We start from the raw sequence: 24555 nt of genomic DNA on the forward strand, positions 1-24555 counted from the left end.
TTCATGAATTTGGAGATAAGTATATACCCCTGAAATGTACATCACCAGATTCAATGCCATAAACATATCCTTCACCTACAGAAGTTTCTTCTGTCCTCTTACTGCTTGTTTTTGTGATTAGAACACTTACCATAAGATCTACCCTCTTAGCAAATTTTTGTGTATATAATATAGTACTGTTAACAGCTAGAGATACATTCTTGAGCCACATTGAACTTGGACTTGTTGCTTGACTGCCTTATGACTGCATTGCTTTCTGTTACCCTGTGGTTATCAGTGAAACTCTATTTTGAAATCAAAATTCAGAAGTTCACCCAATACGTAGCTTGAGCAGTGGGGGTACTATGGCAAACATTACACCATGTCAATCTCCTTTGAAACATTTTTCTTTTAAAATAATTTTGGGGAAAATACTAAGTATCTTATAAAAAGATAATTCAATTACTTCTGTTTGAAAAGAAGCTTCAAAGAAGTTAAAGCCATTTGTTTGAAAGAAACACTGAAAAATTAAGGACGGTGGAACAAAATAATAGTATCCTCTTAAAAATGAGAAATAAACAAGAATCATGTTCATGAAAGATATGTAAGCACCCTGTGCTTTCCCTAGAAAAAGACTTTTGAACTATAATTTTTAGTCTTATTTATAGCTGGTTTTGACTTTTTGTGACATTTGCTTTTATTTAGCTTTTATTACCTATATTATTACTTTCTTAAATCATGAAATAGGATTTTTATTCACTCATAAACTTATAGGACAGTATTCTTCAAGTGTCTTATAATTTAGGATTGTCAAGACAGTGTCATAAAAATGTGATATTTTATGTACCAGAAAAATTAAGAATTCATGTTGTGAAATTGGGTTCTTTGGTTTCACAATGTTTTCTCTAATTTGAACAGGTGAGGTTCACTTCACTGGGATTAGGATCGGCACTGACGACCCTTGAAACTGGCTGTGTGGCCTTAGCAAACAGTTGTCAAAACATTTCTGGTGGGCTCTGGGGAACGGTGGTGAACATTCTTCTGGACCAGTCGGAGTGTAGCATGGTACGCCGGGAGGTAGGCCTGTCTGTTTAGCCCCGCCCGTTTTCCCTCAGAGACCTGTTGTGGTAGTTCTTATAAACCATACTCCCTGTTTGACACCGTGGGCTCACCACTGACCGTTGTCTCTTTGACCTGCGAAAAAACTGAAATGAAACGGTTGTAGAGAACAAAATGGTATTGATTCACAGTCAGAACAGGAGTCCTTTACTCTGAAAGATCAAAGCAGAATTCAGTGCATTTTAAATGGACTCTTCTATTTTATTACACATTGAAAAGTAGTTCACAGGAAAAGAAATTACTTTTATATGATCTCAGTGTTTAAGTTTATAAAGCTTTACTTAAGATAAGGGGCTGTCAAAATACTCTGTAGTATTTATTATATAACATGTAAGAGGAAAAGTAAATGCTGTTTTAATTCTTTCTAAATAGTTTGTTATTTTCTTTACTGCTGCTTTTGTGAAAGTGATGACTGATGCAGACCATTTTAAGAACAGTAATCAAATAATGCTTAGAGGCTTGTAAAGAAAACAGCAGCTCCTGGGCCCACCATTAGCCAGTTTCCAGTTCCAAAATCCAAAGGCTGTAGTTTTCTTATTATTTGTTTTTTTTTAATAATAATGCTTAAACTTGTAGCTTCCTCTTGATTTACCAACTTTAACGACTGTCTACTGGCTTCCAGTTAAGGTGGTTGAAAATTTCACTCCCTTTGGATCCCCTCTGTTACTCTGGTTATTCTCCCGTTATAATCTTTCACTAAATAGATAATCAGTGTTCATAATTAGTATGATTATTTAATTTGACCATCTTCAGGACCTAGGAGGTTAAGTTGGACATTTGTGGTTTGTATTTCTAGTTAGCAGTTTTTTATTGGGAGGAGCTTGTATGAGAGAGGAAGAAAGAGATGGGGAGAAAGGTGTGTGTATGATCTGTAGGAGGATAATAGAAACATGAAGTAGATTTCTTAAATGCTAGCAGAACAGTTTATGGTTTACAGATCATTTTTTGGAAAGACAAAATTCTGAAATAGGAAAAAATATCTTTCCTGGTGAAGTAGTTTCCCCCACTACTATGTCATCACCTAACAGGAAGGGCAGTGGGGAGTTCTCATAATGACCTCTCAGCGTGTGCAGCTGACCAGGGATATACTTTTTTGTTATTAACTAACAGTATATTGGTTATTTCAGACATGACAACAAGATGGCAGTATTGACATTTTTTTCCTTTAATTTCAGGCTGCATTTATTTTTCAAAATCTCCTTGTAATTCCAATGCCTTCAGTAATCATAAAGGATTATACTTGGCAGGTAGGTGACTTTAAACAATTATCAACCTAGTAGATATTTGAGATTAATTGATGATAAAGTTTCAGCATATATGTGTATATATATATATATTTATATATGTATATATTTCCTTACTGATGAAACTTTATACAAGCCAACAGGACCTCTTGAAAGAGAATGTAGACTTTTTTTTTATGCTTGATCAGATTTACAAATTCTTCTGTGTGGTGTTAAAAATAATTTTAAACAGAAATAATAATCACTGACATGTTTACTATGTACTAGGCACTCTTCTAGAAACATAACAAATATCAGCTTGTAATGGTTTGAGTTATGAACCATTATTATCCTCATTTTTTAGATTAAGAAAATTTAGCACAGCGGGTTTAAGTAGTTGGCCCTAAATCATACCCTTTCGCTTTCAGTCCAGGCAGTTTCTCTTTCGCACTCACTATATTGTCTCTCTAAATTAATAATAATAAACAAATTTGTTTGTAGTTAAATATGCATTGATGTTAACGCCTTTTTTTCTTTTCTGGGTTAGTACACTGAGTCATAATTTATCTTTCTTTGCTTTCTATTAGATTAATTTTTTGTATCACGTTCTGAATGACAAGTCAGTAGATAGTTTTACCTAACTTTTTTTTGTAGCCTACTGCTTTTTAGGTAATTTGGAGGATAGAAAAATGCTCACCTGGGGCAGACGAGACATGCTTTTATTCTACCCTAGTCTTTATCCATATGTCCTCATCCTGTACATGCACATTTATCACACTGTTGCATCTCATCCCCCAGGGCCTTAGATAAGATCTAAGGTTTCTTTTTAAGTTTTCATTAGAATATGTCTTTGGAGGAGTTACTGAATCTAGTTGAGCTGTAGTGAGGGCAGCTTTTGGAGCAGTCACCTAGAGCCTGAATCCTGGTGGTTGTTAAACGGCCTGGATCTCATTTAACTCTTGGAAGCTTCACTTTTCCAAACTTTGCAAACCCAATTTAATGCTGCCAATTATTGAAAATCCCAGGCTGCTTTTCCACTGGCTCCTTTAATTTGTTTAACATGCCTTCTGATGATGGTTGTTATTCACAGTCTGTGTGGTAATAAAACCATAGGAGACAAATTAGAAAAGAATACACAGGATTAATATTTATATTAACAGTGTAGTGGTTTTGATGCCTGTTATCCAATAACTACATTTAAAAATGTTGGTTTTGGCTCAAATGCAAATGATCTCAACTCCCATTGTTAAAGTAGTGACACTTGTATACTATAACCTTTGTGATGTACTGCCAGTGAGTTTTTTTTTAATTATTGAAATAAATATAAAGGCAAGAGTAATACGTTTTCTGGGTTCTATTAAAGCTCTTGGGGCATTATAATATAGAACCATGTGTAGAAGTTCACATTTTTTTCTAATAAGTTAAATAGTATACAGCTCCTTTTTGCTACTGGTGACATGCTTAGTGCAGCATTTTGATTTTGTTATTTTCCAGTTCTTCATCACAGAATTAATTTTCTACTAAAAAAGTTGAAAACAGTGGTTTAAGTACGCTTTTAGAGTCTTTTGCTTTACCAATGTTGGCCATAATCAAAAATATTTGAGAGCTACTCTAATCCAAAATAGTACTTGATGATGAAACTTCTACTAGTCTTAAGCAAAATTAGAAAAGTAAGTCTATTTTTTGTGTATTTTTAATAAACTCACATTTTCTTCCTCTCTTTTTTTAATTTGTTTTTGGTTATTATTTTTTGTTTTTAAGTGTCCTCACTTGGTAGTATAAATAGTTGGTAATGTAGTATATGTCCCTCAAGTTTTAAAAAGTTTAGTGGTACTTTAAATCCCAAAGTGGAAACAGCTGCTCTAGTAAGGGAGGAAGATAGTCTTCAAATATAGATAATGGAATTTTATAATCTCCAAGAAGTTGTGACCTTTGCCAGTTTACTACAGCCAGAAAGAAGGTGCTACTTTTTCAGTAATTTAAAATTAAAATTGTCTTTGGTAGAACGATGAGTAATAATCTTATTCAATAAGATGTTTCATTTACTTGCCTTGGTGTACATTTTGTAGTGTTTGGGAGGATATAGCAGGAAGTAGCATTAGTATATACAAGCTTTGTAAACATTTTATTTTGGTTGAGGTAGATATTTGATTAATAATATTTTACAAACAGAACTGCTTTTACTGCTTTGCATTTTGTTTTGGTGCCTGAAGTCTGAGTTGATGCCCTTTATACTCTTGTTCCACTGGGTGTTCTGCAGTGTTTGCTGTAAGATTATTACCTCTGTCCCAATTCTTTCCCCACACAGCCAGTCTAGATTTCTATTTCATGTTACTATTGAAATTGTACTTCTGAGTGGTAATCATTTGCATAAATAAATTATGAGTTATATAACTGGCTAGGTTTCCTTTTGTTGTTAAGTAAAGTTTAGTGCTGTCTTATCAAATGTGGTAGATACTTTTTAGCTGGTTCCACTGTTTACATACCTTTGTTTTTCTTTCATTTCTGGTGTACTTTTCATGTTATAATTTACCTTTCCTTGTAATAGGGCTTAAATCTTTTCTGGAACAAGGTAAGGCATAAGTCACTTAAAACATTTTGGGGGGGTTTGAAAGGAATATTGAATTTATTAAAGTTTCAAATTTTATAAAAATTTAGTTCTTCCTTAAGTTTTAAGATTTAGCTTATAATTTTTCTTTTTCTTATTCTATTTATAAGGCTACCAAAATTTAGCAGTGTTTTCAAAGGGCTTTTGGATAACGTTTACTTCACTTGCAAACTTTTTTTTCTTTTTTTAAATTGAGGTATAGTTGATATACAATATAAGTTTCAGGTGTACAACATAGTAATTCACAGTTTTTAGAGCTTATATTACATTTATAGTTATTATAAAATATTGGCTATATTCCATGTGTTGTACAATAAAACTTTTTTTAATTTTAAAACAGTATTTTTTAAAAATACTTTCACCAACTGCTACAATCCATCTTAATCTTCCTCTTCTCTGAAAGATACTAGCATTTAATGTCTATACCATTAAATTAGGTTCTTCTCATATATTACCTTTACTGCCTTGCATATTTCTTACTATTTAACTTAATCTTCCTAAGTGGAATGTGTATTTCAGGGCCATGTTTTTAATATTAAAAAAAAATGTTTCTCCCAGCCCCATCCACAGAGAATGGTCCTCCATCCGTCTTTGCTAATGCGTAGAAATGTGCAAATCATTCCATTTATCCCGTTAGTCTTCTTGATGTTGCTAAGTAAAGTTGAAAATCAGGTCTTAATTTTTGTAGTGTAATTCCCATTTGGCTTTCCATGGATACAGAAGCGTACTGGGAGTGGGTGGTCACAAGGAGTAGGAACAGATAAAGAGCTTCTCAGCACAGGTTCCCCGGGCGCCCAGCAGCCCTAATAGGGCCCAGTTCCTGGTGCATCGGTCCTTGGTGCATCACAGATCTTTTCTATTCTGTTTTTTAAGAGCAGCGTTTATAATACTGGTCTTTCTTTGTTCAAGGCTACATTCCTCTCTTAGGGAGGGAAAGCAGAATTAGTGTCCAGGGGACCCTCAACTGTGTTGTGTTCCCAGCTGTGTAGTGTCTTGTAAACTGGTTTCCTAGAGTCTGACTTGGATTTAGTACTGCTGGATGTGGAAGATTCTGTTGCTGGGTTTAGTTGGAGAACTAATGTCACAAATCCATATCCCTGCAACTTTAACAACCAGAATGGAATCTTAGAGTTGATTATAACAAGAAATCTGTTAGATAGGGATTATCTGTGTAGTTTGTTTCAGTTCATTTCTCTAAATGTTTGTTGAGTATTTAAATGTTGGGGATTCACAGATGATCTGACTTAGTGCTCTGGGGCTTATGGCCTGTGGGGGAAGACAGTGTTCTACCAAGAGAACATTACTACAGTGTTTTATATATGATCATGGTAGCTTATGTGTACTTTTTACAATATTAAAGTTGTTCTTTCCCTTGAAAATGGTGTCACAGATTTAAATGTAAAGGTAATTTCATGCACTTAATATAATGAGATGTCAGTTTGTGGTGTAAATACACTTGTTAATGCTTTCATTCCTTTCCATGTTTGTGAGAGGAGTTGGCACATATATTTTATTTTTTAAAATTTTATTTTGAAAATAATTAGACTTAAAGGCAAGTTGCAGAAACAGTATAGCAGTTTTTATATCCCCTTCACCCAGATTCCCCAGATGTTATAATTTTACCATATTTGCTTTAGCTCTACCTAGTGTCTTTTTTCTGAACTATTTGAGAGTTGCAGACATATACTTCTATTTTCCCTAAATAGTTAATTGTGAGTTTCCTAAAAACAAGGACATTCACTTACAGAATCACTATTATAATTATCAAAATGTGGAAAGTATTCAAATTTTTCCAATTGTCCCACTACTGTCCTTCATAGAAAACAAACAAACAAAAAAACAATCAGGATCTAGGATCCAATTTAGGAATACATGTTGCATATAGCTGTCATGTCTATTTAGTTTCTTTCATCTAAAATAGTTCCTAAATCTTTAACATTTATGACCTTGGCATTTTTGAAGAGCATAACCTATTTAGTTTTTGTAGTATTCTTTAATTAGGTTTGTCTGTTTCCTCATGATTTCCTCAGGTTATGCATTTTTGGCAGAAAAGCCACAGAAGTGCTCTGTGCTTCTCATTGTATTACATCAGCAGATAGGCTGTCTCTTTGTCCCATTGCTGGTGATATTAACCTTGCTTACTTGGTTAAGGTAGAGTTGGTCTGTTTTCTCCATTGTGGACTTAAAATTTTTCCTTTTGCCAGGAGGTGCTTTGAGACTGTAAAATATCTATTTCTCATCAACTTTTATTAGTTTTAACTTCCATTTGTGATTCTTGTCTGAAGCAGTTATTACAGAATGGTTGCCAAATGATGATTTTCTAATTCCATTATTTCTTCCACATTAATTACATTTTACTGTAAGGAAGAGCATTCCTTTCTTATTTATTTATTCACTTATTTATTTACACCAGTATGGACTCAAGGATTCTTAGTATGTTTCATGGATTATGATCTCTTTCTATCATTATTTATTTAGATGTTCAAATTGTTTCAGATTTGGCTAGGAGGACTTCCTTCACGAAGACTCCTATATCCTTTTAACATGTCTTTATCAACCTTTGAGTACTTGTTTACTTTCTGGCATAGCAAGATGTTCTCGACTTTCCCAGCCCCACCCCGGAATCAGATATTTGCTCAAAGAGCCCTGATTTCTTTCAATAGAGAAGGTATATAGAAATGAGTTCTAGATATGCTCGTTGCTCCGAGGGAGGGGTCTTTGCTTCTATACACTCTCAGTGGACATAGCTAGACTGTCTGCATATGTGTTTATATGTGTTGTAGAGCGATGGCCGACTCATTTATAGTTGTAGTATGTATCATTTTCATATTTGATATGATAATTATCAATGCGTATTTTTCATCTTCTAATGTGTTCATCATGAATCATTATGAGTATTGATTTCACAAAATGCTAAGTACTTGGTGTCAGAGAAACAATACCATTTTAACTATACTCATAATTTATATGCAGTTAGGGATTTCTTATGTAATTAGGGTCATTTTTTTCAATCTCTGCATTACATTATAGCATTTAAAAAATTTGTTATGTATCAAAATAATTCCTTTTTCTTCTTGAAAATATTCTCCATTCTTCTTACATGTAATTTTGTTTTGCTCCTAGTTCCTTTTGAATCATAGCTAATGGGTATGTTAGTACTGTGACACTAGTAGTAAAATGTTTTAAATGTAATATTGTAGCTTATTGCATCCTTGAGAACAATATTTTCAAATTAATCGGAGTGTTCTATGACATAATTGCTGTTTTCTTTGCAAACTTATTTGTTATGGCTCCTGGTGATTTGAAGAGTTTTCTTTCTTTGCATACTGTCCTTCTTAGCTCTCCCTGGCAATTTTGCAGATGATCTGGCAGCCCGAGCACTCACCTGAGGGCAAGGCTGGTAAGGATATAGACGTCCTGAGACAGAGCAATCAGACTGTGCTGATTTCCCCGTTTTACCAGAAGACAGCCCCATCAATTACTGATGAACCTATGGAGCGAAGCCTAGTACATGCGTGAAAGGCTTCGTTGTTCCGGCCCTTGTACATTAGTCATGTGTGGAAAGCCTGAGCCACACCATCTTTTGCGCTTATGCTGGACTTGGCTTCACTGCTGTGATTAAAGCTCTGTTGATAATGTGCCATTGCTACTAGGAAGCTCTGGCACGTGGAGATTGGGGATTCAGGCTAAATGCTTAGCTAAAATAAATCAAATAAAAAATAAATAATGGTTATGTAATATGTACATATTCCAGATCATCTGGTTTTGTTTGAGAAGTTTAAAAATATTTTGAGTGAAATGTTTGAATTTTTAGAAGAAATTATTTTTTTCAAGTAATGAATATATATGGTTAAAAAAGCTAATAGAGCTTATAATGAAATTCTTTACCCTCTTTATTCACAGAGACAGCTTTACCTCCTACTGATTTTAATTCTTCAGGTAGTTACCTTCCTGTCTCTAAATAGTGTGTTTGCAGTAATACAGTATGTTTGTTCCTTTACTGTGTCAATACATAGGATTTAGCTCACTTAAACAATGTCCTGCCAATATAGTTCTGTTACTGGTCTTAGTTTCTCCCCTGGTCACCCCTGCTGTTTCTCGTCTCCTTACCTATGGGTCATAGCTCTTGCCCGCCCCCATTTAGAAGGTAAGATATGGCTAAGTTGTTCCTTTTATCGGTATTTCGTCCCCCACTTCTACTGCCAATCTTTGCCAGTTTCATCTCTACTTTTACTTTGTGAAGGCTGATTACGGTTAGATTCTCTTCTACAACCTCCTTATATCTATAAGTTGATTCTAAAAAGTGAAAACTAGTAATTTGCTACAGAGCCATTATTTGTTGGGCTGTGGTTACACTTCCTTATCTATGCTTCCAGGGCTATGACCCCTCTGGCACTCAGAGGAAAACTTTCCTGGTATTTGTGTGTGTGTGTGTGTGTGTGATTTTAAAACTTGATTTGGGCGTTGGGTGATTTTTTTGCCCTTGGAGTTTCTGTTAATTTTTTTTCTTGCACTGTGAGTCCGCATCGTAGCTCAAGTTTTTCTAAGCCCCTAATCATCCTTTCTCTCCAGTTAGAATCCCCTTTCCTAGTAATCATCCTCAGAATAATTGTATTCCTACCTAAAAACAAGTGCATGAGTGACGGACTTCTGAGTTCTTGTTTGTTTGAAAATGTATTCAAATTGCACTGGATTGATAGTTTTGGCTACTAGGTATTAGGCTGAAATCATTCCTCATAAGAATTTTGCTCCACTGTCTTCCTAACATCTCATGCTACGGATGAGAAGTTGGATACCCATCTGATTCTTTTTTTTTTTTTTAAGTTTTAACATTTTTATTTATATACAGAGAGTTAGTATTGTTTCTGAGGAAAGTAGATATGCTTGATGACCCACTCAGGAAGTTCACACTTAGTTCAACTTAATGAAGCCGATGTCCTCCGCATACTGGCGGAAACACTGGCGGCACATATTGAGGCCATATTTCCGGATCAGACCGTGCCGGTTCAAGCAAACGCAGCAAGAGTGAGAACCCTGGCCGAATTTTCTCAGATGGCTCCTGTAGAGCTGCTGGTGACCCATGTTGCTTTCTTGGCTGCAACGAGGCAAAACGAAAAGAGGGAGCGCATGCAGGCGCTCTTCAGGATTTTTCCATCTGATTCTTTTTACCTCTTTAAGGATGACTTTTTCTTTTACTATCTTCACTTTGTCTTTAATGTTCTAGAATTTTATGATTCTATGTCTTTTTTTCATTTCTCTTGCTTGATATTTAATAAACTCCTTAATTTGGAGACATAGATGTTCTATTTCTTTTGGCTCTGACAATTTTTTTTCGTATTTTATTTATTTTAAAAATGACTTTTCCTTTTTCTGTATTTTTCCAGAAATTATATGAGTCTTATATTAGGCTTCTTGAATTAATTTTCTGCTCCTTATCTTTTCTGTCTCCTGGTCTTTAAATTCTGGGATATTAATTTTTTTGTTCATATCAGAATTAGTTTAACTTTTTCAATCTTGGTAGGCCAAATATTTTTCCCTGTGACTTATAGGCAAAGAAAAAAAACAGGTTCTAAACTTTACTAGGTGGGTTTAAATTTATGTCTTTTATGACTTCTTTTGTTATCTTTATTTTCTAAATCTTTTTTCTTTTTATGTTAGTAAGAACTAGAGAAAACAATGAATTTTTAAAATGTATTAATTAAAGGGTAATTATTATGTCAATTATATACCATGATAATTACCATGATAATTATACATATTTATAGAATAACTACTATAGTTCTACATCATATTTACATGTGTAATTTCTCACTTTGAAAATATTTATAACTAAAGAAAAGTTGGATTTTAGAAGACAATGGGTTTGTAACACTTCTCCTTCTAGCACATGGTGAAACCGTCAGCCTCAGTGGGCCTTTACCGAATAAAGAATCAGCAGATTTCAGAACTCTTGAGGAACTTGTTTTCAGCATTTATACAGTTTATGTTCCTTCATCTATTTTTGTCTAAACCTTTGTTAATTTGGACTGTGACTGTTAACTCATCAAGGAAACAATTATATAGACACAATTTTGCACAAGAAAAAATTTTGAATAATTTTATATAATATGTATAATAAAATATTTGAAAATTATTCTTAGTATTATTATGAAATAAATTAAAAAATAGTGTTTGTGGTACTTTAATAATTTTATTTTATTGATTTATTGGGGTTTGTTACACAGCTGCAATTAAGCTAGTAACCTTTGCTGAATTATTTTTAATTCTCATCTTGGTTGTTGATCCTTCCTGGAATCAATATAATGAGGACTTTAATTTGTGATGTTAAGCAACTATTGCAGATCTCATGTGTGCTTTTTACATTTATGAATGCTATAAGTTGCTTAAAAGATAGAACATTTTGAAGCTGTGAATGTTAGGATTGGCTCTGTGGCTTCGGATGAATTACTTCGTCCTAGATATTTAAATAAAGTAATGCACAAAAGGGCCGCATTGCCTGAAATGTGTACCTGGTTCACAAACGGGAGCCACGTGACCCTGTTCATGTACTCCTCTCTGTTTCGCCTGCCGCTTCTCAAGCTCCGGATTTAGAGTTACACGGTGACCAGCGTCTGTGACTGCTCATTAGATAGTCTTGTTTCTTCTTGGACAAGTAAATTGCTCTATTTGTAGAGAGTAAAGCTCACAGTGTTGGGTAGGTTTATTAGAATACAACAATAACAAATTCATAACAAAAAGTATTTAATATTGAAGTAAGACATTTAATTTTAATAATAGTCTTAAAGAGAAGGGCTAATGGAAATAATCTTCTTAATGTAATTATATCTTTAACTGTAATTATACATTTAACTATTACTTTATCTTCCTGGATAGTAAGTTTTAATATCCATCTTTCCTTGGTGATCAGGAGGCATGAGAGAAGGGACACGTACGCAAATTTCAGCTAACAGTAAACTTTGAATAGGCTTTGACCAGACCTTTCCTGTTGGCACTTAGATTTCGATTTTCTGTCTTTTATTTTTCTCTCTATTATGGTCTGTTTGAAAAGTCTTAACTATATTGATTATCATTTTCCAAAAAATAGAAATATTTATAAACTAATGATGTGATTATTTGCATACTTTAAACCGATCCTTTGCATGCTTTTAACAGATTGCTTGATTTTTGCCATTTGGATATTCCAGGAAAAGTAGTGAGTGGCAGTGCAAAAAATTATTTGAAAAAAAGTGCAAAGAGATTAAAATTTTGCAATGGCAGATCCTTCTCAGCCTCCTGCTGGAAGGTGTGTGTGTGTGTGTGTGTGTGTGTGTGTGTTTGCATGCATGCATGCATGTGAAATTCCCTTGGAAGAAGGGTTAATTCAGTGAGAAGTAAAGTGGCAAACAGATTTTACTGTGGATATCAGTGAGCCTTTTCATTCTATCTAGTTTATTGATAGGTACAAAAAATAATTTTGAACATAATTATTTGGACCATGTTATTTCAGATATTTTAATACAAATCATTTCATTGTTCTGTGTAGGTTGCAAAATACTGCTTTTACTGTATCTGTGGCTCAAGTATATAATTACTTGGTTAAAGCTGTGCCATTTCATAGAACCACGTTAAGCTAAGTGGCCTCTCAAGAGAGAGACTAGATCAGCCTTCTGCCTTCAGTGGATTTTTAGGCAGCAGAGACCTGGAGTCCTGTGAAATTCTCTGCCCGGGTCAGGCTGGTGTACATGTGGAAAGACAGAGGCAGGTGAAAGGAGAATGGTTGCATCTGGGACCCATTTGTTTCGTTGAGGGGAACGTGGGGAGATGTGGGTCTTTTTGAAGATGTTAAGTGATAAATCACTGTCTCTCTCTCCCTCTTTTCCTACAGGGCCCCTGTGTCCATGATGAGGACTCTGGCCTGTCGCTCATAGGAAAACCTGCCCTTCAAGCTCTTTTGTACCACTGCCATTTTTATGAACATTTGAATCAGATGGTAAAACATTGTTACCTGGGACGGTATATGTTTGATCCGAATTGTTCTGCTCTTAATGGAACTTCTGAAGGCAATGATTTAAATGGTAAGTATATTATATTTATATTTTTAATAAAATGTAACATTTCTTAAACTGTTAAAAACCTATGTGTTTGTTACAAAATATTTGAAAAATAATGAAAAGTATACAGGAAAACATTCATCTCTAGTCCCACTACCCAGAGGTTGCCTTTGTTACCTTACAGTGTATTTCCTTCCAGTCTTCTTTCTCTGTATAGCTTTTGTTTATTTTACATAATTGTGTTCATATCTTATGTACATTTTTGTATTTCCTCCTTTCACTAAACATTGCCTAAGCATTTTTCTATGTTATAAATTTTCATGGAAACCGTTTTTGACATCTTACTAATGTTTCATAAGTTATTTCATGCCCTTCAGTAAAATTTTATAGTTTTTTCCTCTATTAATGTCTTAAGTTTTTGGAAGGTTCTTCCCAGACAATCAAGAATGAGACCTTTCCTACTAAATTTTCTAATTTGTTTTGCTAATATATTGAAAAGCTATTTGTTTTTTGGAATGTTACTCATTTATCAAAATATATGCTGAAATCTTTTAATTTCTACTTGTTTGTAGATTCTCTTGGATTTCCTAAGTATAAGATCTTAGCGCATATAAATGATAATTATGTCTCATAATAATAAATGATAATTTAATAGTAAGAATAAAAATAATTTTAAGATAAAAATAAATATAAAATAATAAAAATTTAAAAATTTTTAAAATTTTAAAGTAATGTTAAAAAATCTTGGCATAATTTCCCACAGAAAAAGTACAAGAATAGAACAAAGAATTCCCAAATGTTAACATTTTACTATATTTGCCCTCCTACACCATGTGTATGTATGTGCGTATAAGTGAAATATATTTATTTATATGCATATATACATATATATATATTGTTTCTGAGCCATTTAAGAGTAAACTGCAAACATGAAGTTCCCTTACCCTGAAATACTTAAATGTAAATTTCTAGTTCACTTTTCTGCTCGCTTCTTGGAGGCATTGAGAGGAGAATGACATTTGATGAAGTTCTTGAACATTCTAAACAAATGTCCCTGTGAGGAAAGTGACCGCTTTAATTGTTCGCATTTCTCTGTATCTGTGTTACCGGAAGCATGGCCCTTGAACCAGCAGCACTGACATCTGCTTCCAGCTTGTTAGAAATGCAGATTTATGCCACCCCTGACCTTGACTTGGGGAATGGAATCTCTGGGAATAGGACTCAGGAAACCACTTTAACAAACCCTTTATGATTCTTCTGCGCTTTGAAGTTTGGGAGCTGGTGCTCTTGCTAAATTGTGTTAGATTAAGCTAAAGCACAGTCAACTAATTGTTTTAAATTTTTTTGTGAAACATGCTGTATATATAAATTAATTAAGAATAATAAAAATTAGGCACACTTCTTTCACACTTCTTTAGTTCTGGATTGGTTTCATGTAAGGAGTATTCTTTCTGTTAATCGTTACAGTGCCCAGAAGACTATTCACGTTGACAGTTTTCTTGTTGTCACAGGTTTAGATGACTCATTCAAGTTTTGGAGGGCTCCATCTCGGATGTCCAGTCAAGATCGAGATCCAAGTTCTCTCTCCACTTTGGAAACAATGGTACTTCCAAAGAACGCATAAGTGCTGCATTTTGAATTTCTGAAAAAATTTGAATTTACATAGTGGAGGGATAAGAATGGATGTGAAGTATAAGGTTATGACCATAACAACTGTAATTTATTTGAAGTGCTGTCTCTTGCAGAACTAGTGTCTGTCTTGCTCAAATAAGTGCACTGAATATCCTTTTAGATGAATTTTCAACCTCTTTCCTGCCTTTTTTGATAGAACCGGAAGTTCAAAAGTTTTAAAATGTTTATCAGTAGTAGTAGAAAAAGAGAACAGATCCCATATGATTAGTAATGCTTGATTACTCTGAAATTTTGCTTAAGGACAAGGCAGTTTGAAGAATGTTGATCCATTCAGATGATTCCAGTGTGGTACTAATGATTTTAAACACATTTCTAAATGCTTGCATCAAATAGAAGCTTGTCTTGATTATCTGAAATACCTGAAATTTATGTACACCTGCCTGCCTTTCTTCCTTTTTTTTTTTTATTTATAAGGTGCTTCGTTCTAAAAAGTTTGAGACACTAAGTATTTCTAAATAATGACATGCTAGGTTTCATTTGTTTTATAAGCATACAAAATCATTCTCAACTGGAAAACATTGCAATGTATTTTTGGAACAATATACTGTGTTGTAGGACCTATTAGGAAGGCAAAGCCTTGAGACCACTGCTTCCAGGAGCAAAAATAATATAAGAATTAAATAATTATACAGGCATTAATAAGATTCACCTCCTACAGTTTTTCAAGAGACTGGTACTTTTTGCTAAGTTTTAAGAGACTTTTTTTTTTTTCCCCTAGACTCAGAAGAGTTTATGTTTAGTGCTAAATTGAACCTTTATTTAGAAAAATAGAATAATTACTCCAATTCCACTAGATGTCATGCTTTCTTTTGCAAGCTAAAAATAGTGTGTATCTTTGTCTCAATAAGAGAAATAATGACATGATTCAATGCTAAAGGGAATTGTATTAATTGGTTATTTAGTTCACAGAAGTACAGCGTTAATATGTGCTTAAAAATAATTCTTTTTAGGTTACCCTGTTTGTTTAAAGGGCTGTAGACTAACTTTGAAATCTCTGTACATTCTTCAGTTCTTTGCTTATAGTAGGTATGCAGTAAATAGTAATTGCTCTAAATAACTTTGAGTTAGCTATTTTGTAGATATCAAGTTACATTTTTCTTTTAATTAATTAATTTATTTTTGGCTGTGTTGGGTCTCTGTTGCTGTGCGCGGGCTTTCTCTAGTTGTGGCGAGCGGGGGCTACCCTTCGTTGCAGTGTCTTATGTAAGATTTACCTTCTTGTAGCTTCTCAAAAGACTAGTATTACCTGTTAGAATTTTTACAGTCAACTTTTTTCTTTCTTTCTTTTTTGGTTTCCAAACAGAAGAGTTTTGGTATTGGTGAATTACTCACCGAATTGGTGACTTTTATTCACAAAAATTAATCTAATTACCCCAATTCTACGAATTGTCATGTTTTCCTTACCATATGAGATATACTATGTATCTTTTTTCTAGCAGGAGACAAATATGGAGAGTTTATTCATTATACCATTATTTATTTCTTTCTTTATTTTTGGCTGCGTTGGGTCTTTGTTGCTGTGCACGGGCTTTCCCTGGTTGCGGCGAGCGGGAGCTACTCTTCATCGTGGTGTGCAGGCTTCTCATTGCAGTGGCTTTTCTTGTTGCGGAGCATGGGCTCTAGGCACACAGGCTTCAGTAGTTGTGGCGCTCGGGCTCAGTAGTTGTGGCTTGCAGGCTCAGTAGTTGTGGCTCACGGGCTCTAGAGTGCAGGCTCTGTAGTTGTGGCACATGGGCATAGTTGCTCCACGGCATGTGGGATCTTCCCAGACCAGGGATCAAACCTGTGTCACCTGCATTGGCAGGTGGATTCTTAACCACTGCACCACCAGGGAAGCCCTTATACCAGTATTACTTTAAACCTAAACTGTCAGTACCCAGACCAACTAATACTTTCTCAGGTATAAGAAAATGTTGAAGTTACAAATTGAGGTATCAGTTGAGTGGATGTAGATCTTGCTAATGAGTTTATCTGGTTATTTATATCATTAATTTGTATGTCTCCCAGAATTGAGAAAAGATACAATTTGTTGATTGGTTTGTTTTTCCACTTTGTCTTTCTGAGAAAGCACTGCCTTTTGATATGGGTCCTATCATCCAGTGTGCTGTTGCTGGGTCATTATCCTTTCTGTGCTGTTAGTGCCACATTAGGGACTTTAATGGTGTTATCTAATGAATATTAGTTTAGTTGATTTCGACTTGTATGTTTTGTAAATTATAGGTAGAGTAAGGAGTGTCATTGTTACCTTGGGGGTGTTGCCCTGGTAAATAAATGCCTTTTCAGAGATGGCTTCCCTCAACTCAGTGTCTCCTTCCCCAGGGGAGGAGAGGTCAGGTATCAGTTGTTTTTCCTCCTGAAATCACATTTCTACTTCTCAGAAATACCCGAACTAGATAGGTGTTTATGCCTAGGACAAACCAGTTTGTAGCAACAGCTTTAAGAACAAAATTTGATCTTTTCTGCTGCTCTTGAGCAGAATTATGTCTGTATTTTTAAAAATCTGTTTTATCAATTATCAAAAAAAAGGAAATGTGGGTCATTTGCTTTTGAGCTTTTCTTTGTGAAATATGTGGTTCTTTCAAACTTCCTGGAGCACTAATTTAAGGAAAACTGATTTTACTTTAAGTTTATTTAGACATTTATAGAGAAATTTTACTCATGGGTCCTCTTAGTCTTTAAAAAACTGAAAATCATTTTACTATTTTACAGAAGAGATTAAGGCATGGAATGAATAAGCGTCTTGTGTAAGGTTCCAGCACTGCTAACTGGTGGAGCGTTATTTGAATCCAGAAGTGTGTTTGGCTCTAGAGCCCAGGTCGTTGGCCATGATGTTTTGCTCCTTCACTACAAAGCAAGATATGATCAGTGCCGAAATAGATGTTACAGTCAGGGTGCAGTGAGCTTAGATTAGAAGGAATGTTGAAATAGGGAGTGATTTTGTGTAAGAAGTGGCAATTGAAATGGGCTTGAAAGGATCAATCCCTTTTTTATATTATGTACACATTTTCAAGGAACTAAAAAGATACTCAAATATGTCTTAGAATTCAGTACCCACTTATGAGGTTTGAAAGTCTACTTGAGAACATAAAGCGTAATTAGGAAATAGCTGAATGCCAAGCTGTGTGGTACTGAATGCCTTAGATATTCAGAAGATGCAAGATGGGGTTGTTTTGAGGGTGGGAAGAAGGCTGAAGTTTGATTCCTGGTGTAACCAGGTGGGGTTAGCCAGGAGAGCTGAGTCCGGTTTTGGATTTGAAGAGATAAGAGATAACAGCTGTAAAGATATAAAGACATTTCAGCAAAGTAAAATGTCGTGAAGCATTACAAAGGACATTAGAGAAAGATGAATTGACATTTGTTTGATGGTGGTTAAAAGTTATTTTATAGAACAGGATGACAACACGTTTATGTATTGATGTGTATTATTAAATATAATCAAATGAGCGTCCGTTGAAGATTATTTTCAAGCAAGCAGGATTTGAGCATAGTACTAGAGCAAGTCAGCTTAATACTTTTTTACCTTTATTTATTAAAATAGTAATATGTTGACATAGCAAATTTTAAAAATATAGATAGGCTAGTAGAAATATAAATCACCCCTAATCAATTTTTAAAACACAGTATATTGCTATAGAAAGAAGTTCTTGTGTTTTCTCAGCCATATGGGGTAAGTTATAATACAACTATTAGATGCTTTCTAAAATCATATTTTCAAAATTTGTGTATCCCTTCCTTGGACTATACGGAGGAAAATCATGGCGTTTATTAATGCCTGACCTTGGTCACGAATGGCAACTTAGCGTTCTAATGAGCCAGGTATTTAGTGGCCCTCAGAAGCTCTCTTTTCCTGCAGTGAATGCTCTCTCTGTTTTCATCAGTAGTGAGGACTGCTTGAGTGTTTGCCAACTGAAAGGATGCTCAGTGAAAAGATAAAGGATTCCGGCATCCTTGTCCTCTTAAATTTTCTTGTGTAACCAAGGGAGCCTGTGGCAGGGGCCAGGCTCGTTCATCAGCTCCTGCACGGTCGTGATGCCAGTCTCCGTGTGTGCTTGTTGCTTCACACGCTAAAAGTTATCTGCATGTCTATTGACAGGAACTGGTTTTTTTTGAAAACACATCTCTTATAACCGATTGTAGGTAAATATAATTTTTAAAATGTCTTTAGGTTTTTTCCCCTGTTATGTAGATCTAATGTTATATCAAATAAGTCATTTTATACATGCTTATTTATGAGTGATTTATTTAGACTGAGATTTATCCAGCCTTCATTTTTAGATGACTTTATGTGCTTAGCTTACTTTTTTGGCTACAGCTTCTGTCACTTATTTCTTATTACTGTAATGTCATACTTGAAGTGGTGAGAGGCGATTGAGGTCTTAAGTTGAAAGAGGGAATTTTAAAAACTATGTATTAATTTCGTGTGCCATTTTCTTCAAATTTATATCCTCTTTACTATCAGAAACTGCAAATGAAAATAACCTTGGGTTTTGTTTTCATCCTGTTATATCAAGTCTAAGGTACCTACTTTAAGCGTTAGAATAGATATGTAATCAATATGCAAATATCGTGAGCTGTACAGTATCTGGGTTTGCGGTAGGGTTGATTCATAAGTTCTGTTGACAGCTTACCTGTGTGCATGCACGGACCTGGAGCTTATCCAAGTATGGAAAGTTCATGCTGTCTCAGAGAAAAGAAAATTGATGGGAAGATACAGTATTTTCCACATATGAGGTACTTGACATCAGTTTGGGCTTTTTCAGTTTTAAGGCTTTTACAGGCTGCTCATTGGTAAACCTGTGCGTGAAATTGTGTTTGTTTTCTACAGAATTTCTGTTATGTTTAATGTTTCCAAAAAATGTATTCTGAAGAACAATGTCAGATATTGCCTGATTTTTAAAAACAGTTCATTTGTGACATGGGGAGAGGTAGAGAACAATCTTTTAATACTTCTCCGGATTCTTTTAGAGGCACTATTACAATTTGTGTGTGCCGTTTGAAACTTTAAAAAACTCTTTTATTATGAATTAAGAAGTGCAAAATATCTCGAAGGACACAACGAATTATAAAGTAGGATTTTTTTTTAGCCTTTCAACATTTGAGCGTAGGTGAGAATAGGCTTTATCAGGACCTTAAAATCTAGATGGGCTTCAAATCAAAACTTTGCTCCTTTGAGTTACTGATTTATATAAACTGTAACAGGTCCTATAAGAAGAAGTAGAAAATGCCATTCAAAAAACTGTTTTAACTTTCAAGATATGGAGTGTTTTCCAGTTACACGAACTAGTGTACTTTCGTAATAAACCTTTTTGTTCGAGGATATCTTGTATATATATTGCTCGTGTTTCATTTTCCAATTAGTAATGTTAATGAGTGACTGTTCGAGTATAGAATGATTTTCTTTACTGATCCCTAGGTGGCAGCTTCGTCGGCAAGTGCTGAATTTCAGCCGCTAGTGCTCTGCACGGCGCCTCTCCCTGAAGCCTCACATGACCAGTTTGTGGCTCAAGGTATCCTTTTAGGAAGACATTCTACTTTCAAAAATAAAAATGATAAGTTGGTCCAGGCAAATATGTTGAAAGTAAATGTTTGGATAAGAACCAAATTAAATAAGTCACAGAACAAACTGTCTAGATAAGAACAAAATGAAATATCACAGAACATGATAGAATAAATAGATCAGAAATTAACAAAACAAATACTCTTAACTAATAAATGGGAATTTGGCCATCAAATAAATAGTCTGATTGCCATATGGTTTCCTATTAGATAAGAATAGATATTTGGTGTTTGAATCGAGGAACTAATGAATATTAATTAGCTTCATTTTTTTTCCCTTTTGTGAAAACACCTCAATTTACCACAGTAATCCACTTGAAAGTGATGCGAATGGGGTCATAAGTATTTTGCAGAGCCTATGCTTTCATTTTAAAGCACACAAAGTGTTTTGAGTCTTTATTTTGTTAGAAATGCGTGATGAGTAGCCTAGGATTTATTTTTATTAATGACAATATATTGATTTTAGTCTTTGTGTTAGGCACTGCCTCCAATTCTATTATGCTTTATGCTTTATATATTCATATAGATTACAACCTAACTTTTGTTTCTTCTAAGACAGTAGATAGACCTTTATTCAGTAGCATTAAATTCCTAACCTATATGGAATATACTACCTAAAAAAAAGGTAATTTTAAGCACTGAAATATAAGCATGTGCAGAGAAAATGCTTTCTAAAACTTTAGAGATACTTGCTTAAGTAAGATTTTACTCTGAATTTTCATTACAGTGTTTGTTCCATAACTTCCTAAACAATGTCTCGTTTTGGTTGTTAGTAATTTATGTTAACAATATACAAAAGAGTATAATTATAGAAAGTACTCATTTGATCCTCTTAAGAACAAAAGGAGCAAACTCAGGTTGTTTTAAGTGGCTAAGGACACAGAGCATGAAATGCAATTTGATAATGAATTTCATGAATATTTATTTCTAAGAGTGTGTTACATTACTATTTTTTAAACAGCTTTATTGAGATATAATTTACATTCATACAGTTCACCCATTTTAAGTGTACAGTTCATTGTTTTTTAATATATTCACAGAGTTGTGCAATCATTACCACAGTGAGTTTTAGAACATTTTCATCACCCCAAAAAGAAACCTTGTTCCCATGAGCAATCAATCACTCCTGATCTCCCCCATTCTCCCCAGCCCGAGGCAATCACTAATCTACTTTCCCTCTTTATAGATTTGCCTGTTTTGGACATTTCAAAAAATGGAATCAAGCAATATGTGTTCTTTTGTGTCTGGCTTCTTTCACTCAGCATAATATTTTTAAGATTCATCTGTGTCATAGTCTGTATCAGTGATTCATTTTTTATTACTGAATGATATTCCAACATATGGATATACTATATGGAGATATATGGATATACTGCATTTCATTTATCCATTCAATCCATTGATGGACATTTGGATTTTTTCCACTTTTTGGCTTTTATGAATAATAATGCTACAAACAGTCATACAGGTTTTTATGTGAACATACAGTTGTGTGGTTTTTGTTTGTTTTTTGGTTTCATTATTCTTGGCTTGGATTTATTTTCAAGGATTGTGCTTAGAATATATATTCATGCACAGTTTTACTGGTTGCCAATTACTTCAATGTATGTATTTAACAAAAAAGTATTTTACTCCTTTTTGTTGAATCTGCCAATGAACTTTTGAATAGTACTGGAAAGCATTAAATATATTTTGTCAGTGAGCCTTAAGACTAAAGCAATTTTGTTGTTACGTATCTTTCTAAATTCCATCTCTTTAAAATAGTTAGTGTTAAGATAAAATTTTTTTAGTGATAATGAGATTATAGTTCCTTCAGCTGGAATTCTCAGTGAAGGATTTCTCCATGAAGCTGGTCTGTCCTTTTATTTCTTGTTCTGTTAATTCTTGATTAACCAGGGAATTACTATGCCCCAAAGCAATTTAGAGCAGGATGACGAGAATTTTCCCTATCATGTACATTAGGGCCACTTTAGATGTCCAACTTCTCATTTTTAAGTTTAGTTTCTAACTTTTGTAAAAGAAAAATCCTTTTATGTTTTAAGAAAGCCTTTAACAGAGTCTCATGATCTATAAGCGTACATTTGATCTACAAAGTTGAAAAGAATCATTACAAAATAAAAATCGTAGTATATTTGAGTATTACAAATATAAATAACTGAGATAGTTCTCTCCAGATAAAACATTAATTTTTTTTAATATATTGAATGAGTTTGAATTTCTTAAATGTTAAACCCTTCCTATTTTATTGGTATTCTTCTGTATGCTGCCCTAGAAGTGCTGAAGACGTGTAATACATCTTTTGTGAATATATAAAATTTTCCCTTAAAAGCATTTGCACTATTTCTGTGGAATTCCCTAAATTTAATTTTCCCAGTTTAGTTTAAAATATCAAATCTGTCTTGACAGTATATAGTCCCAAAGTGCCTCCTCCAAGGAATTAGTTAATTACAAAGGGAAATATTATAACTTTATAATGGAGAAACCTAGTAGACACCACCTTAATCCATCAAATGGCCAAAGTTAACACCACCCGTAATGGGACAAATAGGAATCATGTTTCTCCTGATATAATGTCCTGAAGATCTAATGACGAGGCAACATCAAACATCAGACACTCTACAAGGGAACTAGCTTGTGTTCCTCACAAAATGTCCAGGTCCTGAAAAACAAAGCAAGACTGAGGAACCCTTCCAGTTCAAAATCCAGAGACATGAGAACTAAATGCAAAGCAGATCTCGAATTGGATCAAAACAAGAAAAAGAACTTTTTCCTTTTGCTGTAAAAGATGTTGGTGGGACAGTATGCAAAATTTGGAAAAGGTCTATGGATTGGATAGTACCACTGCATCAGTGTTAATTTCCTGGTTTTGATCATTGTACTGTGGTTATAAAAGACAAAGTCCTGTTTTTAGGAAGTTAAGTTAGGATTAAAGGGGTATTTGTGTGCAGCTCATGAACAGTTCATAAGAAGCTAGGTAGGTAGATAAAATGTGGTAAAATACTAATATTTAGGGATCTGGGTAAAGGTATACTGGGAATTTTTGTACTCTTGTACTTTTCTGTAAGTTTGATTTATTCAAAATATAATGTTTCTTTAAAAAAGAAATAAGAAACGAAGGTCATGAGGGAATCTTGAGGCCGATTAAGCTTTCTTGTTAGCAGTACCCTGCTGAGTCTTCTAGGAAAGTTCCCTCATATCTTCAATTCTAAAATCCAGAACCTCTGAAAACGGAAAGTTTTCTCAGAACACAGGTGGCAGTAAAACTTGCCCGTACCTGCATACAGTTGGCTGCAAAATCTGACCAATTCTAGTTTGAGGTTGTATTTGCTTATGTATTCATCCTGCTTGCTGTGATTATGTGTCTGCTACATTGCAGAAATATTTATTTCCTTATGGGGTGATGCCCAAGATTCCATTGGAAGTGTTAATTAATATATGGTACACGTACCTTATTACTTTTCTAAAATCTAAAAATATTTTGAATTCTGAAACACTTCTGACCCCTAGAGTTTCAAAAAAAGGATTGTGGAGCATTGGTTTGTGCCTCAGTGTCTGAGTGCTTGGGACACAAAACCATGCCCTGCCCTTCTTGTCTTGGCTAGTACACTGTCACCCAAGGTAGGCACACACACCCTTGTGTACATGCATGTACACACACACACACACACACACACACGCACACACACACACACTCTGGAGGAGTTGGACGTCTGACTCCCTGGCCTCGGGGTTGAGGTGTGTTGAGCAGTTAAGGGAATTTCCCAGCCATCTCTCCTTTGGCAATTTTAGGAACTTTCCTCTGATTATCAAAACTTGTGAATATTGTACATAACCACAAGGTAAACAAAATGGTGATAATTTTCACACTTATTTCAATAATAGGTCAGCATGAAACTGCATCTCCACGGCTTCCTCATGATTCATCCCTTTCTGCTCCTCTGCCCAGACAGTGTGTTTTTGTCACTCCGCCTCTTCTTTCCGCGATGTGCAGCCTCCTAGACAGCCTCTTGGCAACGACTCCAGGCGACACTGCAAATGCTTTTCGACAAGCTCGTCTCATAGAGCTTCTTTGTAGGTAAGAGATAAATACTCCCAGAGAGGCGTGTAGACTGCAGGCTTTTGCTTTTGCCAGAATTGTCTCGACGGTTTTTATTTTAGATCTGTTAGAGCACTTGGATAGGTTTGTTATGTTGACTGTTAAGCTTCCCCAGCTCCCCGTCCTGATGTTTTTTAAACTCCGAAGTTCTGAAACCTTATTTGTCCTCTGCCACATTCAAGGAATATGATGCAAGTCTCCTTGGTCATTCAGAATGGAAGAAGGAGTTTTGGGGTTCATCTCCCTAGCAGT

At 34.6% G+C, this 24555-nt stretch overlaps 1 protein-coding gene and 1 pseudogene across 6 annotated transcripts in view; one reads left to right on the plus strand and one right to left on the minus strand.

Moving 5' to 3' along the window:
• RTTN (rotatin) overlaps nt 1–24555 on the plus strand; it is a 164049-nt gene that overhangs the window by 74106 nt on the left and 65388 nt on the right. For 4 of the 5 annotated variants that reach the window (XM_082355182.1, XM_082355183.1, XM_082355181.1 and 1 more), the window contains exons 31-36: nt 898–1056; nt 2274–2345; nt 12794–12983; nt 14471–14562; nt 20065–20158; nt 24090–24282. In XM_082355182.1, the coding sequence (XP_082211308.1) occupies nt 898–1056; nt 2274–2345; nt 12794–12983; nt 14471–14562; nt 20065–20158; nt 24090–24282 (800 nt within the window). The remainder of the gene's footprint in view (nt 1–897; nt 1057–2273; nt 2346–12793; nt 12984–14470; nt 14563–20064; nt 20159–24089; nt 24283–24555) is intronic. The other variant, XM_082355185.1, reaches the window with a different exon arrangement.
• LOC309611193 (small ribosomal subunit protein uS14 pseudogene) lies at nt 9734–12444 on the minus strand (annotated as a pseudogene). Its single transcript has one exon. The product of its transcript is annotated as a small ribosomal subunit protein uS14 pseudogene (transcript).

The sequence above is a fragment of the Balaenoptera borealis genome (assembly GCF_965194805.1).
Source record: "Balaenoptera borealis genome assembly, chromosome: 14".
Lineage (NCBI taxonomy): Eukaryota > Metazoa > Chordata > Mammalia > Artiodactyla > Balaenopteridae > Balaenoptera > Balaenoptera borealis.